The sequence below is a fragment of the Rhinichthys klamathensis genome, unplaced genomic scaffold, assembly GCF_029890125.1.
Source record: "Rhinichthys klamathensis goyatoka isolate OS25496 unplaced genomic scaffold, OSU_Roscu_1.1 h1tg000786l_1, whole genome shotgun sequence".
Lineage (NCBI taxonomy): Eukaryota > Metazoa > Chordata > Actinopteri > Cypriniformes > Leuciscidae > Rhinichthys > Rhinichthys klamathensis.
In genome coordinates this window covers 580,113-600,443 of record NW_026607183.1, presented here as the reverse complement: position 1 = coordinate 600,443, position 20,331 = coordinate 580,113, and the positions used below count along the sequence as shown (strand labels likewise).

Here is a 20,331-nt window from a genome sequence, read left to right as displayed (position 1 = left end):
ACCTTATTTCCACTCGTTACAGCGTCCATCCTACTGAACAGGTACCGGTGTACAGGGGGAGGAGATCCGGCCGTGAGTGCGAGCCATCTCTGCGTGAGTGCTATTCACGACAGTACAAGTACTCCACAGCGACTCTAGGGGTCGCTGTTTGACAAAAACGGAATTCCTACTTAGTGCTGCTTTAAAGACCTATAAGCACCATAGACCTAAACTAGCATTACTATATTGTGCTGATAATGTTTGATAATTTGCACACAAACGTAATAGTTGCTGATACAAGGATCCAGGGAGAACATGAATATTGGTGTATAGGAATTTGTTGCAAATGGTCTGGGTTTTTACAATTTTTTTAAATGTAATAAAAACTAGAAGCAAAACGTGCACTGAGTAAAGATGTAAAAGAAGTCATGTAAGACAGAGCTATGTTGGAACAAATCCAGTAAAGTAAAAAGTTCACAGTCTGTAGTTTTTTGTCATCAAAAAAATGGTCACAAATTATGTCCATTTTATCCTTAAAGCCAAAAGCATCTCCATCAATTCCAATCCAGTGACCTATTTGCATTCTAGTTTTTATTACATTTAAAAAAAAAATTAAAAACCAAGACCATTTGCACAAATTCCTATACACCAATATTCATGTTCTCCCTGGATCCTTGTATCAGCAACTATTATGTTTGTGTGCAAATTATCAAACATTATTTGTTATTTATTTTATTTTTTTCATGACTTGTATCAATTGTTGGGATCATTCATCATGCAGACGTTGCATTTGCTGACGCTCTCGTGGTTCTCCTGCACAGGACTTTGAGGATTGGAGTTAAAGTGCTGCGCGTTCACTTTTGTCAGCCAGAAACTGTAGCTGGTGGCGAAATAATGGCATGTGCCAGCCGGACCTCGGCACTCCACGAACGGCTGACTGCGGAAGTTCTGCAAGCAGCTTCCTGTTGACGCCAGAGACTGTTCACCTCCCTCTTTCTCCGATCCTGTATACTGGAACACCGAAATTAAGTTGCATCATGTGATTGGTTTAAAATGTAAAGAGATACACACTACTACTCAAAAGTTTGAGGTTGGTAAGATTTTTCTTTTGTTTCTGAAAGTCTCGTATGCTCACAAAGGCTGCATTTATTTGATTAAAAATAAAGTAATATTGTGAAATATAATTACAATTTTAAATATCTGATTTTTATTTGAATATATTTTAAAATGTAATTTATTCTGTGACCAATGTTGAATTTTCAGCATCATTACTCCAGTCTTCAGGGTCACATGATCCTTCAAAAATCATATGACAATTGTATTATTATCAATGTTGAAAACAGCTAGTGCTGCTTAACATTTTCTTTTGGATATATATATATATATATATATACACTGATTGGCTTCATCACTCTGTCTCCTCTCCACCAGTAAGCTGGTGTGTGGTGGGCGTTCTGGCGCACTATGGCTGCCGTCGCATCATCCAAGTGGATGCTGCACATTGGTGGTGGTTGAGGAGATTCCCCCTTCCATGTGAAGCGCTTTGAGTGCCCAGAAAAGCGCTATATAAATGTAATGAATTAATTAATTAATTAATTTCTTTCAGGATTCTTTAATGAATAGAAAGTACAAGAAAACAGCATTCTTTTGAAATATAAATCTTTACTGTCACTTTTGAACTATTTAAAATATTTGTGCTGAAAAAAATTATTAATTTAAAAAAAAAATCCTATTGACCCCAAACTTTTGAGTATGATGTTAGCATGATGCTAACAACGACACAAGAAAAATGACATTACAAAGATACTGGTCCATGTTAATGGTTCAGTTTAATGGTTCATGTTAAACTAAATGATTTCATTTTTCAGTATTGAATAAAATATATTCTTAATTGAAAAAATATTTATTCATCATTCATCTTGGATGAAAATATTGTCTGAGATGGTTGCAGTGCATTCTGGGATAGCCTTAAAACCCCTTTACACTGTGCGGGATGCGATAAAGCGACGAACAGTGCTTTCACACCGAACGCGAAGCGATCGATCGCCTACGGCTAATTCACACCTGCACAATAGCTGACGGAGAATGCATTTTTCCTTGTGTATGCATCTTGTAGTTTTTTCCATTTGGTTTTAACCTCGTCCACTGCACAAAAACAACAGTAAATTAAGATAAATAAAGTTTGGCACTACACCAGAAACACAAACTATAAGAGTATATATAACTATAAATGAGACCTTACAAGAATTCTTTTGACCAAATTCATCTTAAATATAATCGCATCTAGGTAGCCGGGTGCATTAGCTACAATTAGCATCAAATTACATGTCAGAATTTATAAGATTATTACGGTTTTATCTCAAAACCCATCATAACAGACTTGTAATAACTGCCGATCGCGATCTAAAGTGGATTTTGATTATATAATGGACAGACATGCATTATTTGTAGTGTTTTATAATAGACTGAATGCTACACCTTCTTAGCATTTCCCATGTAAACACCCTTTACTGTTATAAAATACCCCGAGCCTCATGATATGATCAATTATGCGTAATATGATCGACAGGTTGCGTTTTTAGACATGTGAAAGACCCCTAAGGCAGCAGCCTTCGCAGTGGGAGAACAAGCTCTTATAGGCAGCTTACTAGGGTTTGGAACAGAGCTGTACTTCTCTTCTCTTACCATAATGAATGAATATCCGGTCCAGAGGCTTCTCCAGTTTGGTGGACAAAGTGGTGTAGACAAGTCTTGACTGTGTATTGCAATGGCTGGCGATGAAGCATCACACACCACACACCTGCTGATGTGTGTCTGAATTTCCATTCCTTTTATAGGCGCCATAGAAATCGAGGCGGTTGTAGACAGCCAATAGGATTTTTCGTTGCGGCTGGAGTAATTACAGGAGTGCATATCACAGGAAGAGAACGGGATGGTGCTGAACATGGGTACACATGAACCTGCCTGGCCTGGTGAAAACACACACACAAAAATAAGTTTGAATATGTCACATGTCAATATGCTGTGTTGATATCAGGGTTTTTATAGTTAAATAAAACCGTGAAAAATATTTGTTGCTTAAATTAAAAATAAAAGTTTCATCTCAAATAAAACAAAAAAAGCAAACTTATTTTATTTCAGCTAGTTGCCAAAGCAATATTTTTTTTGATGTACTGAACTACTATATATATAGACATTTAAAACAATAACAAATAAAAATGACTAAAACGGACTAAAATTAAAATGAAAACAAAATACAAAAATAAAAAATCCCAAAAAATCTCAGTGATACTAAAATAACTAAAATTCTCTGTTCCAGAACCTAATCAACATTTAAATGGAATCACAGGCACTTTTGAGTGTGACCGTGTGTATTAGCCACATACCCAGGTCTTGTGTGTGTCCTCTCTTCTGACCCTGCATATATAGCAGGCTATAGCCGGTCCATAACACGGTTAGGCCCAGGGGACAAGTTGGCACAATCTCAGACTGGCTGTGCATCACCAAAAGGAAGCCTGAGGAAAACATCTCATTGTTTCCAGGAAGACCCTGATCACCATCTGGTCCCGGGGGTCCTGAGATAGATAAAGTGATGGACAAATGGTTGGGTTGATAATAACTGGCTCGATGTGAGTCGCTCTGGATAAAAACATCTGCTAAATGAATGTCAGTGCAGTTTGATGAATGATTGGATAGAAGGAGGAAAGAAGATATAACAGTGTCAGGCCTAGTTGAGTCAGTAAACACTCTAAGTTGTTAACGATACACAATTGCATACCCTGCGAGCCTGTGGGTCCTCTTACGCCTTCATATCCAGGGTTTCCAGAAGGCCCGTCTGGTCCTAGTGGCCCAGGAGGTCCAGGGAAGCCATCAGCTCCCATTGGTCCCTTCACACCTGAGCAGAAACTACACTGTCAACTCTACTAGAGTGACAACCTGTGATTTTACGGTACAATCAGGATGTTGATTGTTTATAAAAGCAAGAAAATATAGTTGGTATATATATATAAATTAAAGTATGGACTACTTTAATAAAGAATCTATGGTGCTTTTTTTGCAAATATAATTTAGCAATATAGTCTTGGCATTCAAGAATTAGTGTAGTGTTAGTAATATTTATATACTATTATAGTATTTATTAATATGTTGAATTGGACTTTTTTTTATATTTCAGTGTTTTATTTTTATTTTTAATAATTTAGTTTTAAATATAGCTTTAATTCGGTTTTCATTTTTTTATGTTTTAGTAATTTTAATACTTTAACTTAAGGTTATTTATTTCAGTTAGTTGCCAAGGAAACATTTTAAGTTTACGTTTTTTATATTTTATTTTAACTTAGAGCTGCAGTCCTTAACTTTTTTGGTGTTAAAAATATAAAAAAAATTATATACTAAGCGAGTACATCATGAATCCGTTTTTCAAACCGTGTTTTTGTCTTATCCTAAATCACTACGGTACACCTTTAATAAGTGCTTATATTCGGACTATTTTAAACTGGTATGGGTCGTACCGCTGTGGAGTAGCACAGTACCTGTGTGTGAGTCGTCATAGACATAAACAGAGAGAAGTAGCTCTTGTTCTTCCGCAAGACGGCATGCAGTTCTGTTTATTAACCGCTAGAGCGCCAAAAGTTACAGACTGCAGCTGATTTAATTAAGTGACTTAGTTTAACTTAACAATAACAACACTGCCAAGAATAGGAGATACTTCATGATCAAATGAATCCTGGTTACAAATATACGCCCTGCTGTTGAATTGAGTTGTACCTTTCGGTCCCTCACTGCCATTAGGTCCGTCTTCTCCATCTTCACCATATGGGCCAGATGGACCACGAGCACCAGGAAGGCCCTGAGAAGGATGACAAGGATTAGGACGTCTGACATCGCCAGGCTCTCCTTTTAGACCTACAAATACAAAGGGAGAGAGATTGAAAGGGGTATACATTATAAATATATTGATTTATAAGATGGCCAACTTGATGATCTGAAGGCTCCACTGACCTGTGTCCCCTTTCTCTCCTTTTGCACCACAGGGTCCTGAGGGTCCACAATCACCCATGGGGCCACAGGGTCCGGGAAGGCCCATAAGCCCACATTGCCCTCTTTCACCTTTGCAATAATAATAATAGAAAAACCTAAATCACAAAACTGCTGGAAAGCATATAGTTTCACAAAAAGTGCATGTATACTGACACTTAAGGTTGATTATTTTACCTTTTGGACCTCCTGGGCCCTGACACCCTGGCAGGCCGTTGGGCCCAGGGCATCCTTTTTTTCCTTTACATCCTGGTGATCCAGGAACACCTGGGACACCACAATCACCACTCACTGCGAAGACATTGCCTGGATTTCCCATCTCTCCCATGGGCCCTGGAACAGCAAAACACAGACCATGCACATAATACATAATCTTATACATAAACACATACTGCCATCCACCTTAGCTCTCATGTAAACTCTTCTCCAAATGACCACACACACCTGGAGGTCCATCTAGCCCAGGGAAACCCTGTCCTCCAAAAGATCCAGGTTTAAGAATCTTACATTCTTCACCACGAAATCCAGGAGGACCCATTGGACCAGAATCACCTATTCAAAAAAGGAGAAAGACAACAGTGAAGTTTAAAGTCATTTCTGCACCTGAAAATTGTGAATTTTCACTGGTATCTAAAATTATTGGTGTTATGATTGCAAAAATAGTTGGTAAAAAAAATACTTATGTCCGGTACATTTTCTTAAGTCACCGGCCATTGGCAGTTGTGGCAAAAAGTAAATTTTAGGCCCTGTGTATAACTATTTGTCGAGGCCTTGCTCTGGAGGCATTCATATACATATATATTTGCCCTTGTGATGTCACAAATCCCGTAATATCCAAACGAGTCATTTTTGGAGCTTGATTAAATAAAGGCTTTGTTTATATTGAGGAGGACGCTTTAAGCTATGAAACTCGCAGGATGTTTCAATGGTACAAATACCTCTTTTGTGTCAAAAGATGTCATGACCCCTTCAACAAATTGAACCTCATTGTAAAGTGTTACCTATTTATTTCATAAAAAATAACACCGTTCATTTTGAGAAGTATTATTAAAATTTAAAATAAAATTTTTCTATTTGAATTTTTTCCTGAAATGCAAAGCAAAATTCGAAAATTTCAGCATCATTACTCCACTCTTCAGGTATGATCCTTCAGAAATCATCATAATATGCTGACTTGCTGCTCAAGAAACATTTCTTATTATTATCAGTGATACATTTTCTGCTTAACATTTTTGTGGAAACTTGTCACGGTTAATAGGTTGAATAGAATTTTGAGTCATGTACCTTGGCATCCCGGTTGTCCTTTTGGACCTTGATCACCATTTTTTGATATCCCATACAACCCTGGGTCTCCTGGATCCCCCTTGTCTCCAGTCAGTCCTTGATTGCCTCTATCACCTTTTAAACCCAGCCCTAAAGCACAACGAAAGAGAGAGGGGGTGAGAGGGATGGCAACCAGGCAATAACAAAACAAGCTTCTGACAGCACATGTATCTCACCTCGAGATCCAATCTCACCCTTGACACCCTTCAGGCCATCTAGCCCATGGAGTCCTGGGAGCCCTGGAGATCCTGTAAGTGATAAATTAATTATCAAAAAAAGTCACGTTTTCAAGTTTAAAATGTATACATGATTGTTCTATTTTTTAAATTAATGGCAGCATCACTTTGTTTGTACATAGCATACGTATTCAAACCTCTAAGGCCAGGGCATCCCATGCTTCCTTTAGGGCCTGGTGGACCTGAAGGCCCTAGAACACCCTCTGGACCATGTCTTCCACACTGACCTGGGGGCCCAACCACACCTGTAAAACAGAAAGGACACTATTTGAGAACACAGCAAAACTTAATATGGTGCATGACATTGGAATTGAGATGATGTAGGCTTGCTGCGGTAGTCATAGTTACCGGTGTCACACAGTGTTCGGCCAGTTGGACAACGAACTCTACAATTTTAAACTGAAAGCATCTGCTCTGCTCTAGAGTCACAGCACAGTCAGCAGGAGTTAGATTTCAATTAAAAGTGGCGGAGGATTTGGTCACTGTCTCTCCTAAACCCCTGTGTTATCGGTAATACCTTTGTTATCACAAGTTTATTTACCGGTGGGGAGATTTCCTCATCTTGACATCCCTAGTCACAAGTGCACATGTATCCACTATTTTAGAGCCAGATTGATCCGTTTAACAATGGGTATTTTACCAGGAGGTCCATAATGGCCAAGGTTCCCAGGTGGTCCAGGTGGACCACAGTTTCCATAAGGCCCTTGTGGTCCAGGGTCACCAAGGTCTCCTATGTCACCGGGGGGAGCTATTGGGGAGAAAAGAGATGTTTCTATAGCTCAGAACTCATTTTTTTCAATGCATTTCTGTATTATAGAAATATATATTATTTACAAGAAGGGTTAATTATATGAAGTAAACGTTAAGAAAACCATACCTGACACTCCTTTTTCTCCATAGGGCCCTCTCTCACCTGTTGGTCCTGGCTCACCAATAGACTCGCCTTTGTCACCTATTCAACACAGTACAAGGAGGTTTTGCAATAGATCTCATTTCACATGAGGCTTAAAATGTGCAGATTTAATATGTAATGATTGTGTAGTGTTTGTAAGGGTTGTAGCTTTGAAAACATACATTACTGTTCTAAGGTTTGGGGTCAGTACGATTTTATCATATCGTAAGAAAAATAAATACTTTTATCCACCAACAATGCATTTATTTGATACAAAAGAAATCTATTTTAAATAAATGCTTTTAGCTTTCTAATCAAATAATCCTAAAAAAGTCACCTGGTTTCTACTATTAAGCAGCACAACTGTTTTCAAAATTGCAGCAAATCAGCATATTTATTATGATTTCTGAAAGATCATGTGACACTGAAGCCTGGAGTAATGGTGCTGACAATCCAGCACTGATCACAGGAATAAGTTATATTTTAATATATATTCAATTTATTCAAATATATACAGCCTAGATGAGCATAAGACACTTCTTTCGAAAACATTTAACAAAATCTTACCAACCCCAAACTTTTGAAGGGTAGTGTTGGTTTGTGTTTGCAAGGTTTCAAGCATTGTTTTTTACCTTTAGGACCATCAAACCCAGGGAAACCAGGGGTTCCTGCCATACCAGTCAATCCAGGATCACCCTACAAACGAACGTGTTAATGACTAAATCCTACATATATGGTCACAGACAGTTTCTCTACACAACTGTTTATGTACACTATCTGTGTTTGGATCAAAGACAATCAAACCAACAACAAAACTCAAATAATTTGGCAAGAATTAAAAAATAAGATTCATATAAATAAAAGACCATCCACTCACTGAATCACCATTTTCCCCTGGGAATCCCATAATTCCCTTCGGTCCAGGTCGCCCACTTGTGCCAGGCTCACCGGGAGACCCAGGAATGCCTGGCGGTCCACACAAGCCACTTTCAAAGCCAGGAGGACCATTAAGTCCCGGATACCCTGGTGGTCCAGGCGGACCTGGGTCACCCTTATTACCTTAGAATTAAGAAGTAGAAACTACGTGATCTGCAAGGTCTTTTCTATCAAAGTTAGAAACCAACATACTGTAGGATCTTAGGCCCTGTTTACACCTGGTATTAAGATGTTTTTTGGTCCATCGGATCACAAGTGGACGACGCTAAATACAGGTGTAAACGGCTCTAAAACGTTTTGAGCTTGTCCACTTTCGACCACTTTCAGAGGTAGTCGAAAATGTATTCGACCGGATTGCTTTCATAGTGCAAACGCTCATGTGGTTAAATGCGTTGGAACAGCCACAAAACATCGCTTACTCACCGCATACTGACTTAATGCATAAACATTATGGAAAGCGCTCTAGTCAGACGGGTTTTAAACTTTGTCAGCTGAAGACCCAAGTTTAGTTTGGAGACAAAAATGTATCAAGCACAATGTTCTCTCACCATTCCTGATTTCAAACTGTCCAATTACATGACATTACGTGTTATAGGGTTTTAATGTCAGAGCAAAAACTAAAGCTGCTGCTCCGTATGTTTTCCCGTCACCTCTGGTCACGTTCATATGTAAATTGCGTGCTCTTATTTTGTCCATTAGATCCAAAGATCTTTAAAAAAATGCATACATTTACCCACCCCTAGACCCTCCCCTCGAAGAAATCAGGACAGAAGAGTTTGAAAGTGGACAAAAGAGATGGATTAAAACACATGGGGTACATGGGTATGTGTCTCCCTTGTCCCTCGTTTAGTGATCTGAATCATCTGATCGACCAAAACGCATCTTAATACCAGGTGTAAGCAGGGTCTGAGTATCTGTTACAGATTTACCCCTTTCTCCACTGAAACCATTCTCCCCATGAGGTCCAGGTGGTCCTACCCGGCCTTTGACTGGCACTGAAATCATGTCTCCTGGAGGTCCAGGTGGCCCAATGCATCCTGTAAAAAAAAAAAGTAGTACCTTTAACTGCCATCATCACATTAGACCCGACCTAAAGTATGACAATATGGTATTTCACACTGTTTTGAAGTACCTTTCTGGCCCTTGGTTCCACTCCCCCCTGGGCAACCTGGACATCCATTCAGACCCCTAAGGCCTTTTTGTCCAAGAGCCCCTAAAGGGCCCGTCTGCCCTGTGTTCCCAGCACAGCCATCTTGACCAGGAAATCCAGGCAAACCTGAGATGTAATATGACAGGTGAGAATCATGTGTCCCACTGACACCTTTGTTTTTTAACTCTAAATATCTAAAGCACACACATTTAAAAGGAAATTTTATATATTTGATATATTACAAAGAAATTGGCCTAACACATTTTAGCGTTGAAGCTAATGTCAACATAAATGTAATACACTAACGTTCAAAAGTTTGGGGTCAGCAAGACTTTCTTTTTTTTATACTTTTATTTTGACAAGGATGCATCAAATTGATCAAAAGTGACAATAAAGACAATAATGTTACAAAATATTAAAATTTTAAATAAATGCAGTTCTACTGTATGGTAGTATATATATATATATATAGAACATTGATAGTAATATCCATCTTAACAGTAAATTGTTTCAGGCAACCAAAACATTACGAACCACAGTTAGGCATTTGTTTAAATAAGGTCACATAACAGGGTACATTCATTGAATAAACTCCCTAAAGCACATCAAGACCAGTGGAAAGACTCTTTACCCTTTGGTCCAGTAAATCCAGGATTTCCACTGTCCCCTTTGAGTCCTGAAGGTCCCTGAAGGCCTGTATATCCTTGAATGCCTGGGAAACCAGGCTTACCAGGGTCTCCTTTAACTCCAAAGCCTACAGGTCCCGGCTCCCCAAGTGATCCTTTCTCTCCAGGGGTGCCTAACACAGAAAAGTGACATTATTGTTATTAGAACAATCCAAACAAGCTTCTGTCGATACAGTGGTCTCTACTGACCTCTCTGTCCACTAAAGCCTGGTGGTCCTGTCTTGCCAGGTGGACCAGCTTGTCCTTTGTCACATTGTTCTGGTCTCCCACCTGGGAAACCAGGTGCCCCTTGTTTACCATCCTCTCCTTCTTCCCCTTTTCTTCCAGGAAGTCCAGGAACACCTGATGTACCTGCAGAAAAAGTTATTTAATATTGACTATATTATTAGTTAATGAACCGGACTATTGTGAACTCATGACTAACAACTAACTAGACTGTGCAAACATCACAAAACATCTTACATCTTCAAAACAGTGACCTTTACTATTTTTTTCTTTATATCATAATCATATTCCTGTTCGCCAGATATTATTTAACTGTCAATGCAGTACCTTGCAATCCAATTGGTCCAGGAGGTCCAGGTACACCTTTAGGGCCCGTCCTTCCCTGAACCCCAAAGGGGCCCATCGGTCCTGGGGCCCCAATAACATTGTCTCCAAAAGACCCTTTCAGACCCTGGGGTCCACGAAATCCAGGTGTGCCAGGTGAGCCGCTTATACCGTTGCCGTCGGGGCCAGTGTCACCTGGATCTCCTAAATATCCATCTGGACCTGCGGATGATATGGCAGAGATATTAGTTTGATAAAACTTTTCTAATGGATGCGTTCTAGTCAAGCTGATACTGTGGAAATATCATGCAGATATAGAATAATTAATAAACGCATTTTGAATTAGGGGTTGACCTAGTCGACATCGACTAGTCGCTGATGACGTCATTAATGAACAAATAAGCCTGAACCTCGAGCTGACACTCGAGCGCGGGTTGCCTTGTGCACAGCTATGGTTGATATACAGTCGTGCTCAGAATTAATGGCACCCTTGGTAAATATGATCAAAACTGGCTGTAAAAAATAAATCTGGATCGTTTATCCTTTTGATCTTTCATTCCAAAAATTGCCAAAAAACTAACCTTTCATTGAAGTAAAATAATTGAAAGGGGGGTGGGGGGGGGGGGTCACATTATGAAATAATTGTTTTTCTCCAAAACACGTTGGCCAGAATTATTGGCACCCCTAGACTTTTTACAAATAAAATATCTCTGAAGTATATTCCCATTAATGTTTACCTTTTTTTTAGCACACCAGGGTGACTAGGAACATGAAATTGTCTAGCTATGACTTCTTGTTTCACAGGAGTTTAAATATGAGGAAACACAAATGCCAAATTCCCTTAATCATCCATCACAATGAGTAAAACCAAAGAATATAGTTCTGATGTGCAACAAAAGATTGTTGAGCATCACAAAATAGAAAGTGGCTGTAAGAAAATAGATAAAGAATTGAAAATCCCCATTTTGACCATCAGGGCAATAATTAGCAACTAGAAAAAGTTCGTCGAGACAAACTTTAAGTTGGCTTGTGAAAGTTTGGACCGCAAAGTTTGAAGAAGTATAAAGTAGTTTGAAGTTTAAATTAGTTTAAAGTTTAAATTAGTTTAAAGTTTAAAGTAGTTTAAATTAATTTAAAGTTTAAATAAGTTTGAATTTTAAAGTAGTTTGAAGTTTAAATTAGTTTAAATAAGTTTAAAGTAGTTTAAAGTTTTAAATAGTTTAAAGTTCAAAGTAGTTTAAAGGTTAAAGTATAGTTTCAAGTAATTAAATGTTGCTAGGATGTTTCTAGTGGGTTGCTAAGGTGTTGTGGGTGGTTGCTAGGTGGTTTCTAAGGTATTTTGAGTGGTTGCTAGGGTGTTCTGGGTGGTTGCTAGGGTGTTCTAGGGAATTTTAGGTGGTTGCTATGGTGTTGCTAGGGTGTTTTAAGGCATTTTGGGTGGTTGCTAGGGTGTTGTTAGGGTGTTCTAAGGTATTTTGGGTGGTTGCTATGGTGTTGCTATGGTATTCTAAGGTATTTTGGGTGGTTGCTAGGGTGTTGCTAGGGTGTTCTAAGGTATTTTTGGTGGTTGCTAGGGTGTTCTGGGTGGTTGCTAGGGTGTTCTAAGGTATTTTTGGGTGGTTGCTAGGGTGTTCTGGGTGGTTGCTATGGTGTTGCTATGGTGTTCTAAGGTATTTTGGGTGGTTGCTAGGGTGTTGCTAGGATGTTCTGAGGTATTTTGGGTGGTTGCTAGGGTGTTGCTAGGATGTTCTGAGGTATTTTGGGTGGTTGCTAGGGTGTTGCTAGGGTGTTCTAAGGTATTTTTGGTGGTTGCTAGGGTGTTGCTAGGGTGTTCTAAGTTATTTTGGGTGGTTGCTAGGGTGTTCTAAGGTATTTTGGGTGGTTGCTAGGGTGTTGCTAGGGTGTTCTAAGGTATTTTGGGTGGTTGATAGGGTGTTCTAAGGTATTTTGGGTGGTTGCTAGGGTGTTGCTAGGGTGTTCTAAGGTATTTTTGGTGGTTGCTAGGGTGTTCTGGGTGGTTGCTAGGGTGTTCTAAGGTATTTTGGGTGGTTGCTAGGGTGTTCTGGGTGGTTGCTATGGTGTTCTAAGGTATTTTGGGTGGTTGCTAGGGTGTTGCTAGGATGTTCTGAGGTATTTCGGGTGGTTGCTAGGGTGTTGCTAGGGTGTTCTAAGGTATTTTTGGTGGTTGCTAGGGTGTTGCTAGGGTGTTCCAAGGTATTTTGGGTGGTTGCTATGGTGTTGCTAGGGTGTTCTAAGGTATTTTGGGTGGTTGCTAGGGTGTTGCTAGGGTGTTATAAGGCATTTTGGGTGGTTGCTAGGGTGTTCTAAGGTATTTTGGGTGGTTGCTAGGGTGTTCTGGGTGGTTGCTAGGGTGTTTCTAAGGTATATTATGTGGTTGCTAGGGTGTTCTAAGGTATTGTGGGTGGTTGCTATGGTGTTGCTAGGGTGTTCTAAGGTATTTCAGTTGGTTTCTAGGGTGTTCTGGGTGGTTGCTATGCAGTTGCTAGAGTGTTCTGGGTGTTTTCTATGGTGAACTATTTATGAGTTTAAAAGTTCATAAGTGTATGAATTCATGAGAGTTCATACGTGTATGAATTAATGCATTTATAAGTTCATGAGTTTATAAGTGTATGAATTTATGAGTTTAGAGTTTATAAGTTTAAATGAGTAAGAGTTCAGAGTTTATTAATTTATGAGTTTGAGTTCATAAGTGTATGAATTCATGAGTTTATAAGTGTATGAGTTTATAAGTGTACGAGTTTATGAGTTTAAAGTTTAAATTAGTTTGAAGTTTAAAGTTTAAATAAGTTTGAAGTTTAAAGTTTAAATAAGTTTGAAGTTTAATTTAGTTTGAAGTTTAATTTAGTTTAAAGTAGATAGATAGATAGATGGATAAGTGTCATAGATAGATGAGTTTATTAGTTTGAATGAGTCTCATTGGCTCATATAGTATATAGAATGGCAGTTTGATTCAGTCTAGGGTTTCAAGGGATTTACATTTGAATTTTTGACAGTTGGGGAGTTTGAAAATCTGAAGATTCCGCAATGTTAAGTCAATGGGAGTTTTTTCCGAGTTTGATCGTAGTTTTTAGGAAAACCGTAAGTCCGATCAGTTAGAAAAGATATAGCACACCGAGTCAGAACAGTTTGAGTGTCCGTGCCGAGTTTGGAGTATGTGGAGTTAAAGCTCTAGGAGGAGATAGAGTTGTAAATTTTAGTCTCAGAAAAAGAATAATAATAACTAGAATGTACATTTCCAGAAGAAAATGTGAAGTGGTGCTTGCAGTGGCAAAACTCGCCGCTCGGTTGCTAGGGTGTTGTTGGAGTTTGCTATGATGATGCAAGGCAGTTGCTAGGGTGTTCTGGGTGGTTGCTAGGTGGTTGCTAGGGTGTTCTGAGTGGTTGCTAGGGTGTTGCTAGGTGGTTGCTAGGGTATTCTGGGTGGTTGCTAGGGTGTTGCTAGGCGGTTGCTAGGGTGTTCTGGGTGGTTGCTAGGGTGTTGCTAGGTGGTTGCTAGGGTGTTCTGAGTGGTTGCTAGGGTGTTCTGGGTGGTTGCTAGGGTATTCTGGGTGGTTGCTAGGGTATTCTGGGTGGTTGCTAGGGTGTTGCTAGGCGGTTGCTAGGGTGTTCTGGGTGGTTGCTAGGGTGTTGCTAGGCGGTTGCTAGGGTGTTCTGAGTGGTTGCTAGGGTGTTGCTAGGTGGTTGCTAGGGTATTCTGGGTGGTTGCTAGGGTGTTGCTAGGTGGTTGCTAGGGTGTTCTGTGCGGTTGCTAGGCGGTTGCTAGGGTATTCTGGGTGGTTGCTATGGTGTTGCTAGGCGGTTGCTAGGGTGTTTTGAGTGGTTGCTAGGCGGTTGCTAGGGTGTTCTGGGTGGTTGCTAGGGTGTTGCTAGGCGGTTGCTAGGGTGTTCTGGGTGGTTGCTAGGGCGTTGCTAGGGTGTTCTGGGTGGTTGCTAGGGTGTTCTGGGTGGTTGCTAGGGTGTTGCTAGGTGGTTGCTAGGGTGTTTTGAGTGGTTGCTAGGCGGTTGCTAGGGTGTTCTGGGTGGTTGCTAGGGTGTTGCTAGGCGGTTGCTAGGGTGTTCTGGGTGGTTGCTAGGGCGTTGCTAGGCAGTTGCTAGGGTGTTCTGGGTGGTTGCTAGGGTGTTGCTAGGGTAATTTGGGTGGTTGCTATGGTGTTACTAGGTGGTTGGTAGTTGTCAAAGATGGTTACTGTTGAGTTTGTAGCATTTTATTGGCATGATTTAGCACTTAGCTAATCAATATTAGCATGTAGCTATTCACTGCTAGTATGTGTAGCATGTAGCAAGTCCTGTTTGCTAGCATGAGTCAAAAGACCCAACCCCCATCTCTATACGATGTTCTGATGCAGAGATATTGGTCTTGCAAAACGGTTGCTAGGGTACTCTGTTTGGTTGCTAGGGAGTGGCTTGGCAGCTGCCAATCATGAAGCTCCAAAGTCAATGTGAATGTATAAACCAACCCCCATCTCTATACGATGTTCTGATGCAGAGATATTGGTCTTGCAAAATGGTTGCTAGGGTACTCTGTTTGGTTGCTAGGGAGTGGCTTGGCAGTTGCCAATCATGAAACTCCAAAGGCTTCTTGTCACTATGAATGATATAAACCAACTCCCACGCCTTTGTGACATTCAGAATGGAAGATATCCCTCATTGGATTTTGGTTGCTAAGGTGCTCGACAATGGTTGCTAGGGCGTGGCTAGGAAGTGTTGAGGTGATTCATGATTGGCTGTTTGCTGCCCCGAGTCAAACGAGACCACCCTCATGTTTCTATGACAATTCAGTCCAGAGATATCCCTTCGATCTCTTTCAATGGAAGTCTATGGGAGTTGTTGCTAAGGTGCTCTAAATGGTTGCTAGGGCGTGGCTTGATAGCTTCACAATGATCCTGAGAGACTGATTGGTTGTCTGAGTAAAATGAGCCCGCCCCCTTGTCTCTATGACACTGTGATCCAGAGTTATGTTCAATATAAAAGCGGTTTCTATGGTGTAGGACGGCCCATTTCATGGGCCGTCCTACACCATAGTAAGTCAATGGGGAAACTTTGGGCAGCTCCTGCCCCCCAGGGGTGCAACTTTTACCCCATTGTGTGGTATGTTCTTACAGAGTCTGTCAGCCTCTTCAAATGTGGCAAATTTCACGTTTCTGCGAAATTCACACTCTGAGCTATGACTCGTCAAAGTTTTTCGCAATGTTAAGTCTATGGGATTTTTTTGGGCCGTTTTTCGCCCCTGGGGCGACCATCGTACCCCCGATCTCTTAGAAAAGTCATAGCACACCATTCCCGAACAGGCCGCACGTTTTGACACCTCATTCATGGGTCTGTGACAAAAACTGCGGGAGGAGTAGCGCGTCAAAAAGTGGCCAGAAGAATAATAATAAGAAGAATAATAATAAGTATGTGAGATAACAATAGTGTTGCTTCGCCATAGGCAAGCACCACTAATAATAATAATAAGTTTAAATAGCATTTCAGTAAGTTGGCTCTCCAAGCCAACTTAATAAGAAGTTCCAATCAACTAAAGATGTGACAAATCTGCCAGGAAGAGGACCTGTGTCTATATTGTCTTAATGCACGGTGAGGATGAAAGTTTGAGTGGCCAAAGACTCTTCAAGGATCACAGATGGAGAATTGCAGAGATTAGTTGAGTCTAGGGGTCAGAAAACCTGGGGGAAAAAAACCCCCAAAAAAACCTACATCACCACATGTTGTTTGGGAGGGTTTCAAGAAAAATCCTCCTCGCTCATCCAAAAACAAACTCCAGCATATTCAGTTGTCAGACACGGCTGGAACTTCAAACGGCACAGGGTTCTGTGGTCAGATGAAACTAAAAAAGAGCTTTTTGGCAGCAAACACGCTAGATGGGTTTGGTGCACACAAGGTTAAAAAGTACCCCATGTGTACAATTTAATATACCGTTGGATCTATAATGTTGTGGGCATATTTTTCTGCTGGAGGTCCTGGACTTCTTGTTCAGATACATGGCATCGTGGATTCTATCAAATATCAACAGATAAATCAAAACCTGACGCCTTCTGCTAGAAATCTTATAATGGGCCGTGGTTGGATCTTCCATCAGGACAGTGATCCAAAACAAACATCAAAATCAACACAAAAATTTGTTACAGAGCACAAAATGAAGCCTCTGCCATGACCTGACCTGACGAGTGGAGTGAACTGAAGAGAAGCACCAACATGGATCTGGGAATCTGAAGGACCTGGAGAGATTCTGTATGGAGGAATGGTCTCTGATCTCTTGTCAGTTGTTCTCCAAACTCATCAGGCATTATAGGAGAAAACTCAGAGCTGTTATCTTGGCAAAAGGAGATTGCAAAAAGTATTTAAAGCTGCAGTCCGTAGCTTTTTTGGGGTTGAAAATTATCCAAAATACATATTTGAGAAAATACATAACCAGCCAGTGTTCAAAACTATCTGCTTGCCTTAGCTCGATTCAAAGTGGTAAGCTTGTAATAATGTTTTTAATTCCAGTGGTACTGGTGGATTTCCGCGGGAGATTCGAGCATGTCTTTGCGTCATTACGTCACATCTGTACACATAAAGAAGAGTCTCGGCTAGTATAAGCTATATTGCGTGTGAGGATGCTGGAGGTGGAGATTTATAGCCTTTTCTCACAGCACTTGATATAATTAAACTTATCAATTTGATGGCGGATGCAGAAAGGTTCAAACAACAATCACCGGTGACAACTGGAGATTCACCCGCTGTAACATGCAAAAGACTTCGTTCGGACTTCGGAGTGGCTACAGAAAAAAAGAGACTGCAACCGGCCCATGCGAAAACAAGGATAATATCGGAAGAACATTACATGTAGTCACGCAATGCTGACGTTGTTAACATGAACAATTTGAGAACAAAGTATAATTTGCACGGTTTTGCGTGATATGATAAGCGATTTTTAGATTTAATCAGCGCGATTTACTGCAATGTCAGAACCAGAACAAAAGTGGATGTTACTTGTTCAGATGACATTTTCTGGTGAAAATTATTATGTTGGTCATACTTCCAAAAAGAATAATCTGTGATTCTGAATGGCAGTATCCACACCGGCACGGTGACTGACAGCTGCACACTCTCCTCAAACATTGTGTTCATTCGCGCTGTGCCGTGTCAAAGTACAAATCACGGCACAGCGCTTGACAGCTTGATAAAATAAGTTGATAATTCCACAAATAACTGCAATTGCAGATTTCGAACAGAGATGGCGACAAAGAGGAAAAACTGCGGACTGCAGCTTTAATAAAAGGGTGCCAATAATTGTGGCCAACGTGTTTGGGAGAAAAAACATTTATTTCATTATTTGATCCCCCCCCCCCCCCCCCCACACTTTCAATTCCTTTACTTCAATGAAAGGTTTGATTTTTGGCAATTTTTTTGAATGAAAGATCAAAAGGATAAACGATGCAGATTTATTTTTTACTGCCAGTTTTGATCATATTTACCAAGGGGTGCCATTAATTCTGAGCACGACTGTATATCAATTTTGAGCATTCAGATGGTAAAATCAAACATATCTAGTGGAGCGCTCTCTGAATATGCATTTATTTGTTATTTTAACTGTTGGAAACTGAACGTAAAAGTGTATTTCAAAGATTTCTTATCCTGTTGCCTATTATCTTCTTACTATCTATTGCCATGATCAGCGACTAGCCAACGTCGAGCTTAAAGTGTGATGGCAGAGCATTAAAGTCGACTAGTCCTATGTTGAATAGAATCAAAGAGGGTTTATTTAAGTAATGAATAATCAAGTAATGCATAATTATGCATAAAGTTCAACAAAAATGGAAATGCATCAAAACCTCAAACATGTGACTAGCTCTCAAATTATAGTTATAATCTCTACCTTTCAGTCCGCTACACCCACAATCGCCAGGGTCTCCGTTCCCTCCTTTGGGACCATCTGGTCCATTTTTTCCTATGCATCCTGGATTTCCAAGCCTACCTTTCCCACCTGGAAGGAAAAATTAAGGTTTTGGGCATAAACTGTATTTGGTCATTAATCAGTCATCTGAGCTGCCAAATTTATACTGCAATTTGAAGACATTCAACACTGTTACACAACAGAATAACTTCATTAGTCCAAAACATCAATAACTATGTCACTAAGTCTGAGTAATTCATGAATTAAGTTAAATTCTGTATTCACATTATGTCAGAACGGTTGTCTCATTGTCAGCTCCAGAATTACTGGCACCAAATAATGAGCAAAAGCGAGTATGTAAAATATAACATACAGGGAAACCTTTGAGGAAACTCTATACTTTTACATTATTGTTATTCCTACAGTTGCATCATTTCTTTTTTTTCCAACCATCCTTCTTTCTATGGAGGACCAGCTCTACCATATTTAAAAATAAATACAGAAATGTATTAATGCTCAATAAATAAATAAGCATAAAATTAATTGCCCCAAAAAATACAATAAACAAATAAATGTAGGTAGAAATTAAATTATACAGTGAGACATAAATGTATATATCTCTTAATTAGCTTCTTTATTTATTCACCTTTGTAATAATTACCTTATTTATTTATGTGCATGTTATAATATTTTTGTCTGTTTTATTCTTCCTTTGTATTTTTTTACCCTATTTATTTCTTCAATGCTATTTATTTCTGCCTGTCGTTTTTACATTTCTGTATGCATTTCTGCCTCATTATGCAAATGAGGAGGGGCTGTCTTAGGGGGTCAACTTCTGCCCATTGGTTGGTTAGCATTTTACTGCATCGGTCGAATCTACATGCCACCGGCCACAGTCACAACAAAGATGGCTACCAACGATGAAGTTGTCAGTGAGCTGAGGCATTTAGCAACTGTTTTTGAAAACAATGCTAACGTTATAAGTATTGACTTTATTATTTTTCGTTTGGACGCTCTGACAGAACGTGTGTTTCAGTTATCGGCACACATGGACACAGATGTCATGTCACAGCTGGCATCCAATGAGAGTTGCATTACTGCCACTACCACTAAACAATGCTTTATGGCGGGGAAAAGCCATGTAGATTCGACCAATGCAGTAAAATGCTAACCAACCAATGGGCAGAAGTTGACCCCCTAAGACAGCCCCGCCTCATTTGCATAATGAGGCAGAAATGCATACAGAAATGTAAAAACGACAGGCAGAAATAAATAGCATTTAAGAAATAAATAGGGTAAAAAAATACAAAGGAAGAATAAAACAGACAAAAATATTATAACATGCACATAAATAAATACTTACAAAAAATAAGTAATTAATAAATAAAGTTGAAGATTATAACGGAAAATAAATAAATAAGGTAATTATTACAAAGATGAATAAATAAAGAAGCTAATTAAAAGAGATATATACATTTATGTCTCACTGTATAATTTAATTTCTACCTACATTTATTTGTTTATTGTATTTTTGGGGGCAATTAATTGTATGCTTATTTATTTATTGAGCATTTATTTATTTCTGTATTTATTTTTAAATATGGTAGAGGTGGTCCTCCATATCTTTCACACTCTTTCATCAGAAA

The 20,331-nt window shown here is 39.6% G+C and overlaps 1 protein-coding gene across 1 annotated transcript in view; it reads right to left on the bottom strand.

The window, feature by feature from the left end:
* Positions 1-727: 727 nt before the first annotated feature.
* The window catches only part of col4a4 (collagen, type IV, alpha 4), a 79,727-nt gene continuing 60,123 nt past the window's right edge, over positions 728-20,331 (bottom strand). The window contains exons 28-48 of the mRNA XM_056243326.1: positions 18,668-18,775; positions 10,792-11,010; positions 10,429-10,590; positions 10,185-10,352; positions 9,536-9,679; positions 9,333-9,440; positions 8,345-8,526; positions 8,100-8,163; positions 7,453-7,527; positions 7,216-7,323; positions 6,713-6,820; positions 6,516-6,587; positions 6,301-6,429; positions 5,461-5,568; positions 5,194-5,349; positions 4,981-5,088; positions 4,747-4,884; positions 3,758-3,874; positions 3,366-3,554; positions 2,665-2,948; positions 728-990 (exon numbers count right to left, since the gene is read on the bottom strand). Coding sequence (XP_056099301.1) covers positions 733-990; positions 2,665-2,948; positions 3,366-3,554; positions 3,758-3,874; positions 4,747-4,884; positions 4,981-5,088; positions 5,194-5,349; positions 5,461-5,568; positions 6,301-6,429; positions 6,516-6,587; positions 6,713-6,820; positions 7,216-7,323; positions 7,453-7,527; positions 8,100-8,163; positions 8,345-8,526; positions 9,333-9,440; positions 9,536-9,679; positions 10,185-10,352; positions 10,429-10,590; positions 10,792-11,010; positions 18,668-18,775 — 3,005 coding nt within the window. The 3' untranslated portion in view covers positions 728-732. The remainder of the gene's footprint in view (positions 991-2,664; positions 2,949-3,365; positions 3,555-3,757; positions 3,875-4,746; positions 4,885-4,980; positions 5,089-5,193; positions 5,350-5,460; positions 5,569-6,300; positions 6,430-6,515; positions 6,588-6,712; positions 6,821-7,215; positions 7,324-7,452; positions 7,528-8,099; positions 8,164-8,344; positions 8,527-9,332; positions 9,441-9,535; positions 9,680-10,184; positions 10,353-10,428; positions 10,591-10,791; positions 11,011-18,667; positions 18,776-20,331) is intronic.